The 26,340-nt window shown below is 38.0% G+C and overlaps 1 protein-coding gene across 6 annotated transcripts in view; it reads left to right on the top strand.

The window, feature by feature from the left end:
• Positions 1-26,340, top strand: part of LOC140146752 (protein disulfide-isomerase TMX3-like) — a 57,394-nt gene that overhangs the window by 18,180 nt on the left and 12,874 nt on the right. For 2 of the 6 annotated variants that reach the window (XM_072168629.1, XM_072168625.1), the window contains exons 4-13: positions 9,085-9,208; positions 11,318-11,363; positions 14,123-14,203; positions 15,739-15,844; positions 17,559-17,709; positions 18,511-18,621; positions 18,989-19,109; positions 21,309-21,365; positions 22,174-22,306; positions 24,320-24,397. In XM_072168629.1, the coding sequence (XP_072024730.1) occupies positions 9,085-9,208; positions 11,318-11,363; positions 14,123-14,203; positions 15,739-15,844; positions 17,559-17,709; positions 18,511-18,621; positions 18,989-19,109; positions 21,309-21,365; positions 22,174-22,306; positions 24,320-24,397 (1,008 nt within the window). Of the gene's footprint in view, positions 1-9,084; positions 9,209-10,550; positions 10,627-10,898; positions 10,963-11,317; positions 11,364-14,122; positions 14,204-15,738; positions 15,845-17,558; positions 17,710-18,510; positions 18,622-18,988; positions 19,110-21,308; positions 21,366-22,173; positions 22,307-24,319; positions 24,398-26,340 lie in introns of those variants that run through there. The other 4 variants (XM_072168630.1, XM_072168626.1, XM_072168628.1 and 1 more) reach the window with 3 other exon arrangements.

Here is a 26,340-nt window from a genome sequence, read left to right as displayed (position 1 = left end):
ACTTTCAGTTGATTCCGATTTTGCGTCGCGAGTTATGCATGATTATGTGTATTACACTGCTCCATAGGCCACTGTTGTATTTTCGTTCTGGTGTACCAGAACAAAATTCAAATTTGACGATATTTTTGCTAAACAAATTAATCTGCTTGAAATTTTTGGTACATTTGTACGTACAACGTATACACATTATGTAGCCATAGGTTTCCAGTGGTATAAAAATCTCAACTTTTTTTGAGAAAAGTGGGGGGATGAGGCTGTGGATCACGAAATGCCCTTTTCATAATTTGTTATTATTATTATAGAGGTATGTTTCAATTTTGCATATGTTCTGTTTTTTGTCTTTGATTCAGGCCATTTGATATGAGAAGCAAAAATGTATTGGAATGCCTTGATATAGGATATTGCATACATTGTACATTGTACACTTCTGGCATGGTTAACACAAATACGTTTTTGTTCACACATTTAAACAAAAAATATCTCGGGTTTTACATTTCACTGGGGTAATGAAAAAAATACGAGCTTTCTTCTGATTTCAAAATCTCAATTTTGATGAAGAAAATTGGGGATGAGCCGGGGCACTCACATTTCCCAGCTATACGGGTATGTGCGGCGGCGACGACCCCCCTTTTTCAGAGCCACTGGCCGTTCCTTAGACACTCTGAATTCATTGTTTGCCCGCTCTGAAGCCCCAAAATTTTTCTAGCCGTTCCATAGACCCTCAGATCATCGATTTCCGCTCTCACCGGCATCTTCTTCTTCTTCTTCTTCTTCTTGGATATTCCTCCTTTCAATAGGAGCACCTCCGAAACTCCGGAGTAAAGTTTGAGGGAGTTCACAAAACACTCCCGGTATTCACAACAATAGTATAAACAGTAATTTAAATATAACACACAAAAGTCACATAAACGCACTATACGACATCAAATTCACTAATTCATTAATTCATGTGGCGGCAGCCGGCAAGCCCACGTATGCGACAAAAGCGATGATGCAGAGAAACGGGTGTGGAAATCAGAGAGGACTTCGGAGATGTAGGCCTACACACAGTACGATGTAATTCCCAATGTTTGGCCTGGCAATCCCTATTGCAGTATAGTGTGGTACAACACCTGGTGCACTTTTTCAATTTTTCGGGTAATATTTCTACCTCATAGGCGAAGCAATTAGAGCAACAACGGTAATCATCAGAGTCAGTATCAAGATCAGTGGTATCAGGCTGTAAGGTGCTGGCAGAAGAGCCCCTGGGGGTAAAGCCACAAGCTCCGCTGGGAGGCGATGATGTTGGATTCGGTAACAATGTCTGTTCGAGATGCAGAGAGAGTCGTTGAGGTTTCAAGGTTGGAGGGGTGGGTAGCAATCGTCTCCGTCGGATGGAACTCCCTGCCGGGGATCTGTTTTCAGTTGTGCTACGAGGCGTTTCAGCTCGGGATAATGCGGTAGTAGGTGTAGGCTCTTGTGTATGCCTACTTAAATTTGAACCTGTCGGATTGTCCGTTGCAGAATCAATAACTGATGTTGTACACACATTCACTCCAACAGGGCGTTGGATTGGATCACTCGGAGGTTTATGCCTATTTTTACAAGAGCTACTCCGTTTTGTGATAGCCACTTCGCGCCTCTGCTTGTCCCTTTTCCGAGTTGAAGGAGATTTATGTTTTGTTTCTTTGTCAAACCGGGATTGGCAGCACTTATTGAGGCTCGCTGATCAATATTCGTCCGTTGTATTTTAGGTCTTATTTCACGGTCTGTCTGCCTCAATCGCGGCCCTTGTTGTGCTACTCTCGCGGCCGGTTTAGTCTCTGTTCTAGTGGCGGGAAATTTGACTTTGGTCCACACAACATCCAAGTATATCTTTCCACTGGTCTGTTTTAAGGTCCAGACGGGTTCCAAAGTAAATTCAATGTCAAGGGCATGTAATACTCCTGATAGTTGCTGTCCAAGTCCAGGGAAAATGGGCATATCATCCATAATTTTCCTGGTAAAAAGGAAATTTTCAGCAGCTAACTCGACACACGTCTACTCCCAAACCATCAATTTCTCAATCTCATCTTGAGAGACGTGTTTTCTGTCCTACTATTTCAAGCCCAAAACATACCCAAAAGCTACTTTTGCGAGCCCAAAAACTTCAAAGGGAATTTTCCATTAATTTCTTCCCCATTGAAACACATTGTAAGGAATAAGGTGAACTTTGGGTGGGATTTTGGGCTCCTTTAGTAGTGGCAACACTGGTTGACTGATAATAAATAAACATTGCAGCAATGCCGATCGCGAGAGTCCAGCTGGTGAACATTTAGCTAGAAATAAATGATTTTGAGATCTCTTTTTGGAATAAAATTGCCAAATATGAGGAAAAGTGCCTTAATAATTATGTACACATCCTTGCAGCTCTCCATAAACAATGAATTAAAAGGTAATTTACGATCTACTGGTCTAGTAAAATCGGGAGTGGAATGGCTGTCAAATTCTGCACACTTCACTCAATCATCTCATGGTATAAGCATGACAGTTCAATGTAGTCTAAATGTTTTTCTATTCGGCACTGAAAAAAATAATTCTTGTGGGTTTGTTTTTATGGTGGGCTTTTGTAATGCTGCTATAATTATCAGTAGGCTAATAGCATAGATTGTAGGTCTACAGGGTCTAGTAATTTTGATTTGAATGCTGTTTTGCTTTGTTGAGGTTTCCATCGTAATGGGCCAAACCAGACCTATTTTGCATTAATGATTTTCCTGATTAATAATTTAATGCACAATTCAAAGTGAAATCGATTCCTTCAAAAATCTGTGGCAAAAAACGCTAACAAAATTGAACCCTGGTTTGGCCTGCGGGTTTAGTTTCCGAGATTTTTCAGATTTTGGCGGCCGATCAGTTCCCAAGACCCCCCTTTTGGCCAGTCAATCAGTTCCCAAGACCCCCCATTTTGACCGGCCAATCAGTTCCCTAGACCCTCCTTTTTGGCTGGCCGATCAGTTCCTTAGACCTCAAGTTCAAACTGGCGGTGGCACACCCTACCAAAAAAAAAAAAATTGAGTGCCCCGGGGATGAGGTTGTGGATCAGTCAATGACCTTTAATTGTAATAATATTGAAAATATTTTATACAGTAAATCCATTTTTAGAGTGAATCCAAATTAATTCATCTCTTTTAACAAAATGACCTCAGCAAACATAGACTTGTGATCATCCATGTGTATAAGTTTGATCCTCTCCAGTATTGCCAAAACTTTTCAGCGCCAAGGCGGGGGCATTGGGTCGCCAGGCCGTGGTAAAGGATTCTCAAGTACGGTAGCCCAATTTTTAAGCTTCCAAAAAAAGCGCCCAATACCAGGTATTTAAGCGGATTTACCCGAATTTAGAATGCAAATCGCCCAATTGGGTGGAAAAGCACTTGACTTGAAAACTGTCGCTGCTTAAATGGGAAGTTACTGATCGATCAATAAATGGTCACAAAGCCTATTGTAATTGCAATTTGGAGCTTTAGAGACTCGAAACCTTTCAAATCGGCTAGATTGAAAGGAAAATATATGTCAAATTACTTCCACGGCCTGAAAGTATCCCAATTTTAGGCAAGTAGCGGCATGCTTTTGCGAGTAGCTGCAAGCTAATCGCCATGTAGCCCAATTGTGCGCCGAGTGTGATCGGAATCCGTCCCTCACGTGAGGGACGGACATCAATAGATTAATTGCTGTGTTTAATTAACCCTTGTTAAAATTTATTCCTTTAAGTTAGGTTAATATATAACCCTTCAACCAATAGTTATTTCATGCATGGAAATGTTGCCACTTGTGCATAAATTATTTCGCTATACAAAATTTTCACGTGTGAGGGACGGAAATCAATAGAATAAGCAATCACCACCATTAGTTACATCTTCAAGTTTTCTATTGAAACTTATACACATGTTTAATCAATATATACTTTTCATGAAAGAGTAATGTTCCATCTCTCCAAAAATTAAGAAATTTGACTCAGTTTGTTTTCAAGGCGTCTATGAAGCGTGTCCAAAGTTTATGTGAGGGACGGACATTTTCTATGTGAGGGACGGACAAAATGTTACAAAATTTCAAATTTGGCAAGATTTCTCCAAATCCACCACTAATGCTATCCTTGACATCTAAATGAAATGCAGTTGTCAAAATAATTCAAGTTCAGTGGAAATATCATATGATTATACCCCCTAAATACTTGTGTGAGGGACGGACAGCTTGTCTGTGAGGGACGGACATATGATGGCCTAAATATCTTATTCAGTGTGTATTTCACTTTTAATTTCAAATTACACAGAAGTTTTACTTCATGCTGTTTGTTTTCATTACCCAATTGTAGTTTTACTGATAAAGAAGCAGTAATTTACAATAATATTAATTTTAATGAGTTGGTGTGAGGGACGGACAGACCCTCTTTTTTAGCAACAGGACCTTCAATTCCAAATATTTGGGAGCATGACCTTCTGGGATTGGCCTGAATTTGTTTTAGACAGACTCTCTGACTGGGTAGAAGAATTGGGTTTAATATTTAGTGGCCAAATATTTTCACTCAACATACATTGGTACCTGTACATCCAAAATCAGTTGGTGCGAGGGAAGGACATGTCGGTCCCTTAATTTAGGGCTGCTAAGAATACGCAATTGCGTTATTTGCGCCGCAATTTGCGTATTTTGGCTTAAATTGCGTTTTTTGAAATTTTTAAAAAAATTAATAAAAAAAATTTTTTTTTTTTTTTTTTTTTTGCGATTTTTAATTTTTTTTCGCGGATTTGAAGAGTCCCTGGACCTAACATCCAGTGCTACCATCATTTAAAAAAAATTAAAAAAAAAAAAAAATTGAAAAAGATACAAAAAAATTACAAGTTTGTATCCAAATGGGACCGATTTGTAACTTGTGTTCACTTCAAAATCTATCTAAGATATAGACTTGTGTAGAAAACCAATGCATTTTATATCTTCAATAGACTATGCAGTGAACACAAGTTACAAATCGGTCCCATTTGGATACAAACTTGTAATTTTTTGTATCTTTTTTCCAATTTTTTAAAATTAATCACAAATGATTGCAGTACCTCACTCTAGGTCAAGGGAACTCTCTAAATCCATAAAATATTTGTTAAAAAAAACGCAATTTTTTATTTTTCTTATTTTTTAATTTTCTTAAATTTTTTTTTTTTTTAAATTTTTTTCAAATTTGTTTTTATGATGGTAGCACTTGATGTTAGGCCCCAGGACTCTCCAAATCCGTGAAAAAAAAATTAAAAATCGCAAAAAAATTTTTTTTTTTTTTTTTTTTTTTTTTTAGATTTTGCGTTTTTGGCGGGAAATCGCGGATTTTTGCGTTTTTTGGAAAATCGGGGTGCGTTTTTTGGCCTCTAAAATCGCGTATTCTTAGCAGGCCTACCTTAATTAATTAAGGACTAATAACTCTTAGATTTAAAGATTGGTAATTTTAGTTTCTTTATCTCTAGTAAGGTGAGCACTAATTAGGTGTATGCTATTTTAATTCCTTAGAATATTTCTCAGAGAAACAACTTTTTTGGATTTTTATCCGTGAGGGACGGACACAATTTCTAGCATTCACCTTCCATGACCTCCAACTCTCTTCTGAAAGACATCTAATTAAAAATCTCATTGATATTTCATGTGGCAGGGGTTGCACTATTGATATGTAAACAAAAATATTTTCACTCAACATACATTGGTACCTGTACATCCTAAATAAGTTAGTGTGAGGGACGGACATGTCCGTCCCTCACATTAATTAAGGACTAATAACTCTTAGATTTAAAGATTGGGAATTTTAGTTTCTTTATCTCTAGTAAGGTGAGCATTAACATTGATAGATAGGGTATATGCTAATTTAATTCCTTGAAATGTTTCTCAGAGAAAAAACTTTTTGGATTTTTATCCGTGAGGGACGGCCAAAATTTCTAGGGTTCACCTTCCATGACCCCTCCTATCTTCTGGAAGACATCCAATTAAAAATCTCATTGATATTTCCTGTGGAAAGGGTTGTACTAATAATCTGTAAACAAAAATTGACAATAGCATCTAATCTCTTTCTAAGAGAAGTATTTTTATAATAATGCAACATAGTGTCCGTCCCTCACGCTACAAATAATGCACGCAACTTTGGCGGCATGGAAAACACAAAATTTGAGACAAATTTTTCTTTTTTTCTTTTAGATTATTAAAATATAATCCTTTCCACCAAATTAAAACCATTTTTTATGGAAATTTGAATAAATCCTATTTTTTCACCAAATGTTACCCAATTTCCGATCACACTCCGCCTAAGGTGCGGCGTTGGCATCACTGATCCTCTCATCCCTCTTGAAACTTCCTTGCAAACAGGTATTACATTATGTTGTTTTGGAGTTTGTTGTTGTTATAGCAACAAACTGAAGTTTTTGCTTTTCATTTGACCAGTTAGGCTACCCTCTAATACTATAGTTATGGCTCATCAAATCACACACATCTCAATAATAGTAATCATCTTATGTCCAAGGCCGTCAGTTTTTGTTGCATTAAACATGTTAAATGCTTGTCTGTATGTAATTTGTAAGGTACAATATTTTTATTGCCAGTTTAAAATTTGAGTAAACAATTTTAAATATTTTGTAATCACTAAAAAGCAATTTTTCAAATAGGTTTTATTAAAAGAGTTAAGAGCTGTACCAAAATTTGCCATTTAATTGTCCCATCACCACAATAGAAATTTAAGGCTGATTTTGCTTTTAATAATAATATGCTTGCTGTCCTATACATACATGTATTGCTTGCAAGCATGTTGTTTTTGATGTAAATGATATGGCTGACTATCTGTAGATAAATTAAAGGCCTACATGTATTCAGTAATTTGCTCATTTGGAAATTTCTAAAAATCATCAAAATTCACTTTTGTAATACAAGTTAGAGAAATTAGCTACATGGTATGTATTTGAATGGGGCTTCAAATTTGTCAATACTTTTTTTTTATTTCAAAAATACCTACATGTAATGACAATTCCTCATCTGCTTCTAATGTTGGCCGATACCGATCTGTGAATCGGAGATCGGTGCCGATATGGACTGCATCGGCCTTGAATCTGAATCGGCAGATGAGCTATCAGCTGCCGATCTAGCTTACCGATCTCTGAACTTGACAGTAATAAAAGTACACAACAATTCTTTAAGCTTACCATTACTTTCTTATGTAACATTACTACTATTTAATACCAATATATTTCCAAAAAACGTTGCTACCACCGCAAGAATCATGTCGTTTCATACTGTATTTTATGTATGTATCCATCCACCCTTTGATAGACCGAATTAAAATGTAAACAAACAATCACGTGTCTCACTGTCTTGTGCTTGCGCTTTTGTCGTCATGACTTGTTGCTGTTTGACATCTGTAACCTTTTGCACATACCGCAAACCTTGCTGGCGTATTTATCAATTGAACTTGCACGCTTTCATGAGGCAAAGACTAATATTTTCCAAAAATAAAGCCTGCCATCATTCGGCCGACGGGATCTGTGAATTGCCCAATATAATGAATATACCTACCCCCTCCAGAATAACTGAGCATGCGCGATCATTTATTTATAGACGGTCGCCACATTGTCAATATTAAAACTAAAACTAGTGGCATAGAACTACGAAACCGTACGATGGTACATCATTTAATGGATTAATGATTAAACTTCCGACAATCGGAGGCACTGAGTGAGTAACGCTGGGACTTGGGGTGTAAAATGGTATTTTATTTGGGTTGATATTGACATGAAAAAAAAAAAAAACGGTCATCATATTACATAGTTACAGGTTTGGGGAATTAAGCTTTGACTGTTAACATTACTGGGGCCCGACTTGAATGAACTTGTACTGGTTGTAAAATAACATTTAAGGAATCTGAATCGGGATCGGATCGGCCCGATCTGCTAATTTTCAGATCGGAGATCGGCAGATCCGATCTTGGGTTGGATCGGCCAACACTATCTGCTTCACATACTGTCGTATCTCAAAAGGCTGCCTTGTGTGATTTTTTTTATTATTGTCATTTAATGAGATAACCACTGTAAAATTAACTAATTTTGAAGAATTACCACAATTACAATCTCATGTTCATGTATAAAAGAAAGAAGCATGCTGAAATTTATAAAAGACAGTCCTCGAATTAAGTATCTGAAGGGGCACAGCAACTTTTTTAGGGCAAGTTGAAAATTGTTCACTGAAAAGGCAAGGCAGCACGGCAGTTTGTAATATTTCAAAAAGGGCATCATGGCAACTGTTGAAAATTTGAGAAGGGCACCAAGGCAATTTCTCAAAAGTGAAGAAAACACACACACACATTGATAGATGATTTTATAATGAAGGGGCAGGGCTGGGGCACCGACAGCAACTTCATTAGAGGGCACGGCAAGTGACTGCCTTGGGTAAAGGACATATTTTGAGGGCATTACGGCAGTGGGGATGGGTACCCACGGCAAAATGCCATGGGTGCCGTGGGTTAATTCGAGGGCTGATAAAAGAACAATACAACAATGTTAAGCAGACAACAAATTGTAATGACTTATCCTTCACTGTTAAGCAATTTATATAATTTTCATTTTTACACTTTCCCTTGGGATCACTGAGTAAGCCAATAATGCTGATCGCTTGTTATATTGCTGGGTTGCTGGATAAACATATATTGCTTACAAGTGTGCTATTTTTAATGTAAATGATATGGCCGATTTTCTACTGATCAAAATGAAAGAAGCAAAACAATTGGCAGAATTAATGCACCTGCTGTAAAATGCTAAAACCCCCTGAGCACTACCTGCCGATCTAACATTGCTTCTGATTGGTCAATTACATTTAATCACCAATCAGAATGGAGCTTTGAAAATAATTCACCCCATTTTTTTGCATGGTGAAACTATTCTAACAATGTTGCTGATTGGACCAATTGATAATGAAAACTTCTTAGCCAATCGGCAGGTAGTTCTCATGGGGTTAAATATCTGGTACAGTGTAGAGAGGAGTCTGTGAATATCACACAATTACACACCCAATTTTCAACTTAGATATCTTCAAAGATTTCTTGTTCTTGATTTTATATTTCAGTTTTACGCCCCTTGGTGTGGTCATTGCCAGAAGTTAGCTCCAGTATGGGCAGACGTGGGCTTACAACTGATGAAGAAAGATCCAGAAATAAGAGTAGGAAAGATAGATGGTACCAGATATGGCAGTAAGTATCAGCTAGGGCTTATGATGGGTTGTATGGCAGATGTGCATGGGCTTAGAGATGATGAAGAAAGATCCAGAAATAAGAGTAGGAAAGATAGATGGTACCAGATATGGCAGTAAGTATCAGCTAGGGCTTATGATGGGTTGTATGGCAGATGTGGGCTTAGAGATGATGAAAAAAGATCCAGAAATAAGAATAGGAAAGATAGATGGTACCAGATATGGCAGTAAGTATTAGCTAGGGTTTATGGGATGAGGGTCTGGGCAGTTGTGATGAAGAAAGATCCAGAAATAAGAGCATGGAAAGATAGGTGGCACCAGATATGGCAGTAAGTATTAGCTAGGGTTTATGGGATGAGGGTCTGGGCAGTTGTGATGAAGAGAGATCCAGAAATAAGAGCATGGAAAGATAGGTGGTACCAGATATGGCAGTAAGTATTAGCTAGGGTTTATGATGGGTTGTATGGCAGATGTGGGCTTACAACTGATGAAGAAAGATCCAGAAATAGAGTAGGAAAGATAGATGGTACCAGATATGGCAGTAAGTATTAGCTAGGGTTTATGGGATGAGGGTCTGGGCAGTTGTGATGAAGAGAGATCCAGAAATAAGAGCATGGAAAGATAGGTGGTACCAGATATGGCAGTAAGTATTAGCTAGGGTTTATGATGGGTTGTATGGCAGATGTGGGCTTACAACTGATGAAGAAAGATCCAGAAATAGAGTAGGAAAGATAGATGGTACCAGATATGGCAGTAAGTATTAGCTAGGGCTTATGATGGGTTGTATGGCAGATGTGGGCTTACAACTGATGAAGAAAGATCCAGAAATAGAGTAGGAAAGATAGATGGTACCAGATATGGCAGTAAGTATCAGCTAGGGCTTATGATGGGTTGTATGGGCAAACGTGGGCTTACAACTGATGAAGAAAGATCCAGAAATAGAGTAGGAAAGATAGATGGTACCAGATATGGCAGTAAGTATCAGCTAGGGTTTATGATGGGTTGTATGGCAGATGTGGGCTTAGAGATGATGAAAAAAGATCCAGAAATAAGAATAGGAAAGATAGATGGTACCAGATATGGCAGTAAGTATCAGCTAGGGTTTATGATGGGTTGTATGGCAGACATGGGCTTACAGCTGATGAAGAAAGATCCAGAAATAAGAGTAGGAAAGATAGATGGTACCAGATATGGCAGTAAGTATCAGCTAGGGCTTATGATGGGTTGTATGGCAGATGTGGGCTTAGAGATGATGAAAAAAGATCCAGAAATAACAATATGAAAGATAGATGGTACCAGATATGGCAGTAAGTATTAGCTAGGGCTTATGATGGGTTGTATGGGCAGACATGGGCATATAACTGATGAAGAAAGATCCAGAAATAAGAGTAGGAAAGATAGATGGTACCAGATATGGCAGTAAGTATCAGCTAGGGCTTATGATGGGTTGTATGGCAGACATGGGCTTAGAGATGATGAAAAAAGATCCAGAAATAAGAATAGGAAAGATAGATGGTACCAGATATGGCAGTAAGTATCAGCTAGGGCTTATGATGGGTTGTATGGCAGATGTGGGCTTAGAGATGATGAAAAAAGATCCAGAAATAAGAGTAGGAAAGATAGATGGTACCAGATATAGCAGTAAGTATCAGCTAGGGCTTATGATGGGTTGTATGGCAGATCATGTGGGCTTAGAGATGATGAAAAAAGATCCAGAAATAAGAATAGGAAAGATAGATGGTACCAGATATGGCAGTAAGTATCAGCTAGGGCTTATGATGGGTTGTATGGCAGACGTGGGCTTAGAGATGATGAAAAAAGATCCAGAAATAAGAATAGGAAAGATAGAAGGGATGTATGTCTGACGAGACATTCTGTTTCCACCAAAGAGATTAGACCCAAAGAGTACCTACTCCACCATGTTTGCTTGTCGCTCATGGAGAGCAGATTATTTTGCCATGCACCACTGAATGTAACCAGCATGGGGCAAAAAAAACAACTTTGTTTTTGTTTTATGGATAAAATAATTTGCCAGGGGATTGGAAACCGCTGTATTTTTTTCTTTTATAAATCTATATACCATGTAGCCTATATCTCTTCTTCATTTCAGGTGTAATGGATCAGTTTGGAGTGAATGGATTCCCAGCTATTAAATTGTAAGTTTCGTTCATAATCTTATTTTTATGATATGCCTCTCTCTACTAGAGGCATTATGTTTCCAAGTTGCTCCTTGTGAGCATGAATTCTCATGAACTGGTGAGGCATAGCATAAAAAATGATACACCCAATGTATCTTGATGTGGGGTGGCAATTGGCAGCCTGAAAATTTCAATAGAATAGATGTTTTAAAAATAAAGAAATGGAGCTCAGACAAACTGGCATTATAATAATAACCGTTTGGATTCACACCAGGGCGCACTCACGATTACATGTTGTTGAGTTCACCAACACACGCCACAACAGCTCATGGCGGATCTGCCGGCGAATTGATGTAATGATTTTATTGTCTCGAAAATGTCTCACGGCCTTCCCTTTTTTAGCAGGGGGAAAATGTATTTCCAATTGTGACATTTTTTAAGATACACTACCCTGTGTGTATTCATTCCATGCAAGGCAATTAAAAAAAAAGTCAGTCTGGCAAATATAATGAGTATTCTTAAGTCATCCATCACATAGTTCTTACCATGTTGCCATGTTTGTGATTTGGTAGCCCAATTGGGTGACTTTTGAAGATTTTCCTTGCAACCTTTGACCATTTCCTGCCCATTATAGAAACCAATGGTTTTAAGAAAAAAAATTGGACAACTTTTCAACAGTGGCTTCGCAACGTTCGGTAGTTTCCTGTTCCGTAGAAACCAAAATTGGGCAACTTTTTGGCTATTTGACCCACGATTCTGTGTGGAAATTTGTGGCAACCTTGAGTTCTTGCCTTCATGTAATATGAGCTTATGAAAACCTGCAAGCTTATTAAAAAGTGGTGGTTTACTGTGTGAACTGTAAATTGGCTGAGATATTTCGAGAAACATATACCGTATTGTCTGTAATAAATGCTTCCCCTCTAATAAAGGCCCCTCCAATTTTTCATTGAAATATTGACAAAAATGCAAACATTTCCATACTATGTATCGTGTGAGTAAGCTTAAAACTTGCATCAGTCATGTTAGTGACAATCGCTAAATTGCATGGACAAAACCTATAAAATTATGACTCAAACTTCTGTCCATTTCATTGCCTAATTATAGTAGAACTCAGCCCTCGAATTAACCCACGGCACCCATGGCATTTTGCCGTGGGTGCCCATCCCCACTGCCGTAATGCCCTCAAAATATGCCATTTACCCAAGGCAGTCACTTGCCGTGCCCTCTAATGAAGTTGCCGTCGGTGCCCCAGCCCTGCCCCTCATGATAAAATTATATATCTATGTTTGTGTGTGTTTTCTTCACTTTTGAGAAATTGCCTTGGTGCCCTTCTCAAATTTTCAACAGTTGCCATGATGCCCTCTTGAAATATTACAAACTGCTGTGCTGCCTTTCCTTTTCAGTGAAAATCCAAGGCAATTATCAACTTGCCCTTAAAAAGTTGCTGTGCCCCTTCAGATCCTTAATTCGAGGGCTGGAAGAACTTCACTAATTTCATCAGATTCTTGCCTGATGATGCACTTACAGGTATAATGTTGTTGTATTTGCCACCAAAATGTCATTTTTGACGCGATTCCGGGGGCACCACCATCAGTAGTAGTACTACTATAGTAGTAAATCCCTCCTTTCTACAGGAGCACCATTGGGAAATTGAACCAGAGTTTTTTTCACTGAAATTTCACTTCCAATAAACACCCCCCTTTTGGAAAAATTCAATGCCCCCGGGGAATTTATTACAGACAATACGGTATGTACAAATTAATTGAAGTACTGAGCAAGTTTGAATCACTCAATTGGAAGAATTTCTGACTTTGATCTGAGTAGATCAGATTATAGAAGATTGTCATATCTTCCCATAATGCATTTCTCCCATTTTCTGTACTCACTTGCTATCTAATGCAGCAAGCGACAAGCATGGTTCAAAATAGTGACGAAATGTACCTCAATGAACAGAGCACATCCAGATCTTGCAAAATATGTTTATTTCTTGACTATCGACCCTTGTTTAGCCAGTCTATTCATAAAATGAAAACAAAGGAAACCTGTACAAAGTAATGGGAATGTCATTTGATGAAACGAGGGGATGTATCATGTTGCAAAGGATTCTGGGAAGGGTAAGGTATCTTCTCTGGGATCAGGTCATGTCCGTAGTTGTAAAATTGCGAAAGTGCATGCAGACATGGGGACATTCTACCCACTATTGATACAGGGAGCGATTGCCGAATAGGGTGCAACTCTAATAGTCTTATTACAAGACTGCCCTACCCCAACCCTAAACCCTAACCCTAAACTCCGTAAACGAGGACTGGACTCAAGTCTAGCAAGTTGCACCCTATTCGGTAATTGTACCTGATACAGTATGGCAACCTTATTTCTGGTTTCCTGTTTTTAAGGGGACTGTACTGTAAATGTAGAAATGCACAACACAGCTACCGCGAAAATGAAAGCACATGAATATATTCTTTTAATGTATAGGTCTATGTAAAAAAACTTAAAATCGCAAAATTAAAAACAAGCAATTTAGTACAAAATCAGCAAAGTGTGAAAAATTACACTCATGAAAATGACCACTTTTACAGTATCAGTTCATTTTTTTTTTTTTTTTGGTAATTTTCTCCCAAATTGTAGTTTTTTGGTTGATCCTTCATGTAATTATTTTGTTTAAGCTAATGAAAAAATATTCCATTTCATTACAACCAAATCTGTTTTTATAAATTTACAGAAACTCTTTTCCTTTACAAAATGAATACTTTATCTCTTGTGTTTTCTGATTTCAGCATAAAAGATGACGCTGTTTACACTCATAAAGGTGGACGTACAACTAATGACATCATGGAATTTGCACAAAGGGCAAAAGGGTAAGAAACTGTCCAGAAATCCTTTAATTCGTCGGTCGCAACACATAGTGGAGTATAGCCATTTTCCAAATTTTCCGTTTCACATAGTGGCGTATAGGTTTAGAGCTAGCTATTATCCTATAATAGTTATTCCTTGTTAACTATTAAAGATACAGTTTAATAGTTTGAACCCTAAACTTTAATTTTAAATGAAATCGGGCCACTGAGAGATAACAGTGGCGTAGTATTGACTCCGTTACTAGTAGCATATCCTTCAAAAACGTGTTGCTCGGAGACATATTTTGTCCTTCACGTACGCCACTATGTGTTGTGACCGACGAATTGTATTATTACCACAGAATTAAACTTTGTGGATAAACTGCTCACAACATTTATCATTACAAAAATAAGAGGCATTGTCTCGCACTACTGCTCAATGAGACCATTAAGAATTCACTAGATCTGTCTGAAAAGCTTCAAAGGATTTTCCGCCAACACCAGATCCTTGTCTCTCTCAAACCTACCTGAGATAAAGACTGGTTCACCCTAAAGACAAGCCACCCAAAGACAAGCAGCAATATCGTCTATGCCATACAATGTAAGGACACTGATTGCCAGGACTTGTACATTGGTGAAAATAAGCAAACATTGGCAAAGCACATGTACCAGCAGAGACGTGCTAGCACTGCAGTTGTGGCGATTCCGCAGTGTACACGCATTTGGACAGTACAAATCACACCTTCGACAACAAGGATGTCATGATTTTAGACAGGGACCGCAGGTGATACGAAAGGGGTGTCAAGGAAGCGATTTCTGTCAAGAAAGAACAGCCTTCACTCAACGGGGGAGGCGGCCTTTGTCACAATTTGGCAGGGGCCTACAATTCCGTAATCAAGAACATTTAAAAGTTTTATTCTAAATCAACTACATCTGGCAACACTATCGATCGATTAATGGTGTCGGACATGTTCTTTTAGATCGTCCGATACGGAGTACCAAAAACCTCAAATTTTACACTTTTACTATAATCTTCTGAAACTAACTGAACTGAACTGAAACAAACTGAACTGCATTACCTTGCCACTGGTCAGTGACCAATTGCTGACAGATCACTAGACGGCCTGAATATGCAGTCCAGTTGGTCAGTTTCATAATTCCAATTTAATATTATATGATACCTGGATGAATGACAACCTTCATAAAAGTTCACTAGATAGATAAATTTGTTCTGCACATTTTGATACCTTGTCACAATGCAACTTAAATTCTGCAAAATGGGCAATTCCAAGCATCATTCCGCAACACGAAGTCTGCATACATGCAAATTAGGATGGTTTGGAAAAGTTTCTCCCACCTTAATCTTTCACTTACCAAAAATAGTTTCCATTATACTATTCACCTACCTAATTAGCTGCTGTATTAAAAAGAATTCATGTGCAAACTTCGCGTTGAGGAATGATGGTGCTTGGAATTGCCCAAATATAAACATTTCATGAATTATTGGCTTTAATAAAAATAAAAAATAAAGTTCTCTTGCTGATTTTATTTCCTCTCAGGCCAGCAGTAAGACCGTTATTAAGCACTAGTAATTTCCGCACTGCTATGAGAGATCACCCTGTATTCTTTGTATTAGTGACACAAGAAGAAGATACAGAGTTGGAGGTAAGTGCAGACCTGTCAACTGTCCCTCATTTTGAGGGACTGTCCCTCATTTGGGGTTTACCAAAGTGAAAATGAGGGACAGTCCTGTTTTCTGAACATTTCAGTGATGGCAAATTTAAATGTAAGAACAACAGAATATGATGAAAATATCTCTTAATTTGCTATAGCATTCTCTTTAGTCCATTGTGATAAATTCAGACCTGCAAAACCTTCTGAATTCTGAAAGTATTGCACACCTCAAGTCTTTGAATTTGTCGGTACCTGGTTTGTGTACATGTACAAGGTTTTGGTCTTAATGTCCCTCATTCTGACTTCGGTAGGTTGGCAGGTCTGTAAGTGTTATGTGAGGGCATATACTGCTTCAACCTAGAAGTACAAATCAAATCTGTGGCATCAGGAGTCGATGCTTTGCGTCACACGCACTGCGTGTTAAAAAAATGTGACGCATAAAGAGCGTGGTGCGTTTGGCAAGTACAAATCGCGCAGCAGTTGGCGCGTCAAAGAAGCATTTACACACGCATTGCACTGAAATGATTATTCTCATACCTCCAGTTTCTGAGTTCTATTTACTTTGTACTTGAGTTGACGAACTATAGAAAGAGGGCCGTGGTGGGTATACCACCCTGTATTCCTTGTATTAGAAACACGAGAAGATAATACAGAGTTGCGGGTGAGTTTTCTCTCTCTCTGTGTCAGGTGGCGCTGTGTAGCGCTGCTGTGGTCTTCACAAGAGTACGCCATCTCACTCGATCTGATGCCAAGTGCGTTGCACCTTGCATTCCCTGGTTAGAAACCAGCTTCACGCCATTAGTCCAAGATGTTGGTGGACGCCCTCTTCCTCGCTTGCCTTCCATAGCCCCTTGCAAAATCTGTTTTTCTACACCTCCATGTTTCCTGACAATATGGCCAAAGTACTTCAGCTTTCTCTCCATTATGCCGCTTCTGATGGTTAGACTTGTACCAATCTTGTCGAGGATCCAGGAATTTGTTCTCCTGTGAGTTTTATGTGAGGGCATATCCCAGGGTAGTGGAGGATATAGGGCCAAGGGTTTACAACAACAAGAGATCACCCATTATCCTTTAGTTGGTAAGAATTCTGCAATCTCATTGGTCAAACACCACTTGGATAAATATCCATATTACCTGCGTATTCCTCATTTAATATACAGGCAAGTAATATTTCCTGTATTACCTGCATAGTCGTAACATGACGCGCGATTTATGCTAAGCCTCGCGCGCATACTTCACATACGGCATGGCTGCACTCTTAAAAAGCAAGGAAGTGGCCTACTTTTCAGTAAGATTTTCAAACTAAATTCTCTCAGCAAAGTTTATGAACAAGTCTGAAGATAATATAATTCATGTTCACTAAAGGATAAAATCATTACCCCCTATTTGTTCTCACAAAATACAAGAAAATATCTATGGTCTGGTGCCGAAGGCTGAATGGAATACGGCACCAGACCATAGATATTTCCCCGTATTTCGTGAACAAACAGGGGGTGACTAATAGTATTCTTTGTATGAGTAACACAAGATGACAATGGAAAAATGTCAAAGGCTCATAGGTTTTCTTATTGAAGGGCCCAAATGACCATGAAAATATCGGCTTATTTCGAACACTGGGGTTCAGGGTTAAGGGCTAGAGGTCAAATGTTACACAACCATTTTCTTTTTACTATAAAAATATAAATTTTACCCTTTTTATTGACAGACAATGTATTCCAAAGCAGCAGAAGGACAAATCTTAGCTAGTTACTACTTCAAATGTAAGCTGAAAGCTGTGCCATCTGATGTACGACCTAAAGAAGAAGACCTACCCACACTATTTGTATATAAGGATAAAAGTACTTATGTATATACAGGTAGGTGAATAGAATTGGGCCATTCCGGTTGAAATCCATACACCCCCTGTGGAAGACATGACCTTCATCTTCTACACTGGGAGTGTGAATTTCAAATAGGGTTACCTGAATGGGTGATTCCATTTGAAATCTACACCCCATGTGTGGGAGATTAAGGTCATGTCTTCTATAGAGAATGTATGGATTACAACTGGAAAAGCCCATTGAAGATGTGTTTTTAAGTCTTGCTCGGTCCACCATCGTGTAATATTTGGTTTAAATTGAACAATTTAATTAAAACCATGTAGCTCTGAGACAGAGTGTTAGCCATCCACCCATCATTTTGGACTGGCAGTTTGCTCCTGGGACAGGCAAGATTATGCTTCTGACAGATGCTGAATTTGAAAAATAATGCTTGAATAAGTTCTGTGAACTCAAAACAAGAGCAGACTAATAAATCAAGGCTATATAGGAGGAGCTATTTTTACTGACTGAATCCCCAGAAAGTGCAGATGACTGGTTTATGTTAATTTTAGATAGGGAATTTTGGCCTTTTGAAATTATGATCACTTGTCAAATCCTAGCTAAGATTCTGAGATTGTTATCTGGCAGGGATGTAAATCTTCCGAAAATTGCCGGAATACTGGAAATTTGGCCATTCCCCGGACAAACCCATCTTATGTTCCATACCGTACGCAAGCCTGCAGCCACCTGTCCAAGGACCAGATGGATGTCTAGGAAATGGATATGTTGCCCATTTACATCCCTGATCTTGCTTACCACTAGTTTTCTTTTTTTCCTTCTTTCCTTACCCATGTCCAGCCCCTGATGGAGGATCAACTGATCTGAGTGTAGCTGACTGGATGGACGATGAACGATTCCCAGCATTCTCTATGGTTGCACATAATAATATCAACGAAATAGCTAGTGCAGGTAGGAAAATTTGTTTTTTATTACTTTGAAAACGGACATTTTTGCATGTTTTGTTTTTCACGCTTTGCCAATTTTTAATGAATTAAACTACAGGGTTGTGATTCTTCAGGATTTTTTTTAAAGATGCATGCAGTTAGGCGCAGTGCTTATACTAGTTATGTGTTGCGTAATGCATGACTGATGCACGCTTTAGTGAATCTACATGAGCGTGAGTTGTGATTTAATTGACACAGGCATTAACAAAAGCCGAATAATTTTGGTCTGTTATAAGCCAAACAAACTTTAGTTCCAATCCTGTGTCTCAGGTCAATGAGGGTTCTTGTTTGTTGATACTTTTATTCTTCTTCTTTTTCTTTTTTCCTTTCAGAGAAATTCATGGTTTTAGCAATAACGCATCCAAGCGCAGATCAACATAAAAAGCATCCGCATTATAAAATGAAGGAGTTAGTCAAAGATTTAGCATTAAAACACAGAGAGAAATTCCATGAGTAAGTACACGGTTTGCCTTTATTCTCTGGAAAAAAAATGGCCACCATGTAATCGTGCGCACACTTTGAAAACACCTCTATTTTACATCTTATTTCACAATGGGCTATTCCATTTGAGGTCCATACCCCCTATGGGTGACATGACCTTAATCTCCTACACAGGGAGTGTGAATTTCAGATGGGATTACCTTAATGGGCGACTCCTGATTTGCACTCCCTGTGTGGGAGATTAAGGTAATGTCTTCCATAGGGGTATATGAATTTCAACTGGAAGAGCTCGGTGAGAGTACCAAGGTGGAAATGATGAAAACGGATTGGGGAGCAATAAGTAGGAGAGGCCAGATACGGTCTGGTAAGTGTTAGGATTAGCCCTACCTATAATTAAAGACAGAATGCAGGGGTGTTATTCTTCAGGATTTTTCCTGGTTTTTTTTTAGCCAAAATTTACGTTTTGGGGCATTTTAACCCAATATCACACTGTTTTTCAGGATTTTCTACTACTTTCAGGATATTTCACAAGCTTTCAATCACACCCCTGAGAATGAAAAAGACTAGTTTAATTGCGTCTGATGCTCAATGTCTATCACCCCCCCCCTTGGACCCCTGATTGGTTTATTCATCTGGTCCTGATTGGAGAAAAGGAATCACATAAAATGGGGAAAAATTACAGTACTTTTACAAGGCAAAAAGAAACTTTTTGTCTTCAGGAAAGACCTAGCTTTTCAGGTGGTTTGTATATATACAAGTGTGGCTTGTGGTTAATTTTGCACCATCAAATGAAGAGCTTTGTTTCAAAACCCCTCACATCCACCTGCCCTATTTTGAGAACACATCAAATAATCATAAAAAAGATCACTGATATATGGGGGTTTACAACAAAAGCAGTTTTTGGCGGGATGCTTGGGTAGTAACACAGCATTTATAATGCGCCTAATGCCAGAGGATACAAAGCGCAGAAACACAGAAAACAAAACAAAACAAACAAAAGCAACATCATGAGAAAAGGTATGTTTTCAGAAGGGATTTGAACCCGTGACAGTTTGGGCACTGCGGATATTTAGGGGATTGAGTTCCATTTGTAAGGGCAACCACTGAAAAGGCCCTGTCCCGCACCCTTGTTCGCCCTTGGTACACGAAGATTGAGACCGTGGTCCTAACGTGTGGTGACTGAGCCCTCATGAGGAAGTTTAACAGTTAGGCACTCATCGATATACCGGGGACACAGCCCATTCAGTGACTTGTATATATAAAGCAGAGTTTTGAAAGTAATGCGATCCTTTATACGAAGCCAATGGAGTTCTTTCAACAGGGGACTGATGGAAGTGCGGGTAGAATGAGCATCCCGCCAAAAACTGCTTTTGTTGTAAACCCCCCATATATCAGTGATTTTTTTGATGATTTTTTGATGTGTTCTCAAAATTAGGCAAGTGGATGTAAGGGGTTTTGAAACAAAGTTCTTCATTTGATGGTGCAAAATTAACCACAATTAAGGTGCACTGTTTTACCACCGCATTTACACTTGTAAACAAACCGTGCCTGAGTTTGATTGACAGATGACATGCGACACAAACTTTTTTTAATTCTGTCTTTGATAATATTTATAATATAAAATGAAGATAGAGAAAATTATATTAAGCAAAAAAGTGATGAAGAATCGGTAACAATGAATGATACGAAACAGTTAAAGCCATAATGTGTGATTTGCTTCAAAACGACTTCCTCAATTTTACTCGGATTTCTACTTTTTGCATAATTATAATCCCCAGTGGTGTACTGAAATACCACGTAAAAGACTAAGCCTGAAGTGCTTTAATAACAGTAAAATCTAACTCAGTATATTAAAACCGGGTCGACCCGGTTTTATTCAGCGTTCATCGATTGACTGCTTGCTAACATCTCCAGTGGATGTCAGCTTTTGTGTACACAAGTCGAGTTCGATGCTCCGTGCAGTATTACATGTTACGATCGATGAGCGTAGTACACACATTGTAGGCGCTGGAATGAAATCGCAATTTTCTTTGTTATACCTCATTTGTTTGGCTCGAAATTAAAGGAGGATAATGAGATCAGTGAAAACAAACATTTAAATAGGAATCTATTCTTTATGCAAATCACACATTATTGCTTTAAGACAGGGAGGATAGAGATATCACTGCAAAACAGTTTTTGTATAATTTTTTCTTTGTCTTTTTTCCTCAGGAAATTTGTATTTGGTCAAATGGAAGGCAATGATCTAATAAATGATATAACACTAACGTGAGTATATTAACCCTATGAGAACTACCTGCCGATTGGCCAAAATGAATATTGTGTCCAATTTTGAACCAATCAATGAGGGTATTAATAAGATCATCTGCAAATGCAAGTTTGACCATAAATAGTTTAAAGCCCAGTCATAATTGGCAATTGAAATGAGCATTTCAAGTAATCAACCAATCAGAAATGCTGTTAGCATTTAACATGGAAAAACACTAAACATTTTTAAAATGTTGTTAAAATGTTACTGTAAAATACTTTTTGGCAAACAATGGCAAAAAAATGTTTTGCATCTAGTTTTCAAAAATGTTTTTTGAACGATATTAAAACGTTTTTTCTGTAAAATGTTTTGTGTTTGCTGGGTAAATACAACTGCAGCAACAAACACCAATAAACAAAACAAATGAAACTATAATCATTTGAGTTTAGAAAGAATACTACTGGAGCCACTGGAAAGAGAAAACTTTAGAAAGAGCTACTGGACCCACTTTTTGGAACAGTATAAATAAAAAAGCAAAGACTTGCAAATCCGTTAAACATTTTCGTAATCAGCTTAAACAAAATATGATTTCAGTTTATGAATAACTTTTTTTCTTTTCTTTTTTTCTGGGCACTGTCCGTCTTGTCTTATTGGCCTTGCATGTTAGGTCTCATGTGATACATGTATGTTATTTTTGTAACGAATTTTGTTTAGGGGTTGGCTTATTCAGGCCTCATTGGCCTTCCGGTCAACTCCTCCATATTGTCTTTTTTAAATAAATTTGAATTGAATTGAGAATTGACCATATTTTGTTGTATTATTTTTCAGATCGATAGAAGTGCCCTCTATTGTTGTTTTAGATCCAGTTACATATCAGTACTATCTAGCAGACAACCCTGTTAAAATGACTGCAAAGTCACTATCGTCATTTCTCCACACTATAGAAAACGGTACTGCAGAGGTATGTATATACGCACATAATTCATATTCATACACTCATGAATATTTATAATATGAAAATACTTTTAGTTGAAGTCTCAGCCTCACCCAATAATGAGGGCCGATTGTTCCATGAAATGCGACAGGTAAAACTGCTACACACTTACCTTGTCTTTTTCGGGCAATCGCGTAGGCACGCAACGCTCTATTGCGTATGCGCGAAGGCATGCGACGATAGCCTGATTGATAGACACGGCACTATGGAACAATCAGCCCTCATGAAAATACAAGAATTCGCTGCAAAATGCATGCATGGGGACTTTGACTGTTTAATACATTGTCTGTAGTGGTCTGTGGTCATTTCTCAATACTATGAAAAATGGTACTGCAGAGCCTCAAGAGGTATGTATATGCATGCTTTATTCATATTCATTCATGAATATTCATAATATCAAAATATATGTCAAAATTACCACAAAGTCACTAGCATCATTTCTCAATACTATAAAAATGGTACTGCAGAGGTATGTATATGCATGCTTAATTCCTGTTCATAAACTCATGAATATTCATAATATGAAAGAACTGCCTAGCAGACAACCCTGTCAAAATTACCTTAAAATCACATGCATCATTATTTAATGTTGTAGAAAACGGCACTGCAGAGGTATGTGTACACACACACACTAAATTCATTTTCTGCAGAGTGATGCGGGAATCTTATTGGAAATGAGTCAAGGAATCCGCTGGTCACATTTCCATATGTATTGCAGGTCAATTAATAGGTCAATATTTCCCCTATACCACCAATTATGCACATGGGCGACAAATAAAACCCATTACAATGAGCCTTGCAATCTCACATATTGAACCTGTGCATTTTTCTGTGAGTGTGGGCTTCATTTTTCTCAATATTTGAGCACAAACGCTGCCAGCTCAGGCACCGCTCTGACTCGTCTTAATATTCATAATATCAAAGAACAAGTGGAACAGTTTGCCCCATGCACTACTCAGTATTTGTCATGCACAGCACCATTTCAAACATCCGCACAGGCTATTCCAGTTGAAATCCATACACCCTATGGAAGACATGACCTTAATCCTCCACACAGGGGGTGTGAATATCAAATGGGGTTACCTGAATAGGGAACTCCATTTGAAATCTACACCCCCTGTGTTGGAGATTTAAAGGTCATGTCTTCCATAGGGTGTTGAATTTCACCTGAATTGCCCATTATAGGCTGTGTCACTTAAAGCCATATTGTAACATTTGCTGAGGAGGACGTCCTCAAATTTGGTCAAAATTCTGATTATTTTTTCATGATTTAATTTACATTAATGAACTAACACATCCTACAAAAATTATCCCATCAGGTGCTGTATTTGTGACAGAATCTGATATTTTCAATAAAACTATACGCTGGCGAAGTTATGTAATAATCAGAGTAACTACCATAGCAATAGGTGAAAACAATTTTTGAATATACCGCGTTGCACTGATACGTTCACGCGGTACCTCTTCATTGAACCATATCATGCTGATCACTCGAATTTGTAAGATTGGTATCATTGAAAAGACCGGTATTGTATTCAATCTATGATTGCAGACATAAACAGGTGATGAGTGCAACCTGCTTTTAGTGCAGCGCGATATATTCAAAATTGTTTTCACTTACATGTATTGCTATGGTAGTTAATCCGATTTATTACGTCACTTCGCCAGTGTATGTATCCTGTCGCTTTATTCATACAATTGAAATATTAGTCGAACGCTTGTGCTGTGTTGGTCACACTGTCCGCACATGGTGTACGGGATGGTCATAACACATCAACAGGACCGACCTCAGTCATGATCGAATGAATGACACGATTGGCAACACCGGCGCTGGAATTAATTGCGATTTTCTTTGTTTTCCTCGTCTGTTCCGCTAAAAATTAAACGGGACATTATCTAACAGTCAAAACTAACATTTGGTGGAAAATAAATATGAATCTAATTTTGATGAGAATGTTACAATATGGCTTTAACTTGCAGGTAAGAGGTTATATATACTTACCGTATGTCCGTCCGTTGCTCCGAGATCATTGTCCCATTGATGGTAACTTGCCCAAGGTAAGAAACTAGCAGGGTTCTTGCGGTCCTTGAAAGTCCTTGAATTTGAAAACACCTCTTCAAGGCCTCAAAAGTCCTGGAAATTTGCACAAGGTGCTTGAAAGTCCTTGAAAATTGGAATTTTATATAATTTTGACAAAATTTGGGGAGTGGAGAGGAGCGGTCACTTTTGTTAATATGTGCCACCTGGAGAGCCGCATCATGAATTTTGTGTTGTGGTAAGTCCTTGAAAATCATGCTTTTGGACCTAGAAAGTCCTTGAAAAGTCCTTGAATTTTTTAAGGCTTAAAGGTGCAGGAACCCTGAACTAGAGAATAAATGATAGGAATTTTTGCTTTTACTATCCTCTACCGATTGATAGACAACAGGCAGGTCCAATATTTTATCGTATTGGATACTTACTGGTGGTGTTGATGATGGGCAGGTCCAATATTTTATGGAATTGATCCGCTATGATAAAATATTGGACCTGTCTGTCGTCTATCACACGGTAGAGGATAGATAAAACAAAAATTCCTATTGTTTATTCTCATTCTTAGACAGTTAAAATATTATTTTAATAACTATAATAAACTATTTTATTGAGCAAAAATTATGTTACTGTCAGGGATCTTTTCCTTTAGACCACCCTCGCTATATAGGGACTAAATTATTACTTTTCCATCAAGGTTTACTTTTACATCAAGGTTAAACAGTTGCCAAACACTTTGAATGTGTTTAATGTATTGGAAGGAGGGCAGGGTTTCGATAAATGAGGGAAATTATGGGGTAAAAAACAAGGTTAAAACAACTTTTTGAAAACAAGTGAAAATGGCTATTCTGCTAGGAAGTTTTTGTCTCAAAAAACAATTTAAAAATTATCGGAAAAACAAGAAACATACCTTCATAAAATCAGCATCACTTCCGTCAAATAAAAATATCATCAGATGAGTGGAAATTTGTGAAATGAGGGATTTATTTAAAGAAAAATCCATTGTGTTTTTCGAGAAATTCACCATCTTGAATAAATGCAAAATTGCGTCCTGCAGTAAAACACTCAAACACGCCTGAAAATGCTTAATACGCGAGCGTAAATCACCGTCAAAACGAGCGTACATCAAGTGCTTGTGCTACACGAAAGTTTTGGAGTTTGCATCACAGGTTTTGTATTCAGCTCTTTTACGCCAAAAGTTGTGTTAAAAACATGGATTTTTAGAACAAAATAAAGCTTGTTCGGTGAAATAAAAGGTATGTTTGTTTAGCTTAGAACATGTTTAACCTTGATGCGAAAGTTTAATTTGATAAATTCGTTATTTTAACCGTATATATAGCTTGGGTGGTCTAAAAGAAAAGATCGCCTTACTGTCATAAAAGCTCCATCCCATTGTTCTAAAATGAACAAAACTTGTTTACAACTTCACATCTTCAGTTGTGCATACTGCAAACGCATGGGACTATTTACGCACTAGGTCTTTGCATACAAAGTGCTGCATACGCTCACCTCTACAAGCGGGCATGCGTTATCAATACTCATAATGACGTAGGGTCGTCTATGGCCTGATAGACGATAACCCGAAATCATGCGATTGTCCAGTCAGGTTATGTGTCTACGAACTAGTGTTACTCTGTTCAAACACCTCATCAAGAATGTTTTTAAGTACCTGTCTGATTGTGTTGCGTGTGCTGGCCTGTGTTCTGCCGTTGATACCACCTCCTGACTGAGCACAATATCAAAACCTTTATGTCAGCTGAACTCAGGACCTTTTCCTATGTTACGCTTGGCTCCTGGAATAGACTCCTAATTTTCACGAAGATTCTGAAGTCATATTTATTTCCTCAAATTATGTAGCCTTTCTTTCACAGGCAGTTCTCATTGATTTTTTTCTCATGTTGTTCTTTTGCTTTGTTTTTGTCTTTGAGTGCTTTTTTCCAAATTTAACAGCGCTACAGAAATATTTAAATTT

The sequence above is a fragment of the Amphiura filiformis genome, chromosome 2, assembly GCF_039555335.1.
Source record: "Amphiura filiformis chromosome 2, Afil_fr2py, whole genome shotgun sequence".
Classification (NCBI taxonomy): domain Eukaryota; kingdom Metazoa; phylum Echinodermata; class Ophiuroidea; order Amphilepidida; family Amphiuridae; genus Amphiura; species Amphiura filiformis.
The sequence above is the reverse complement of the archived record's forward strand: the minus strand, read 5'-3'. Positions and strand labels throughout refer to the sequence as shown.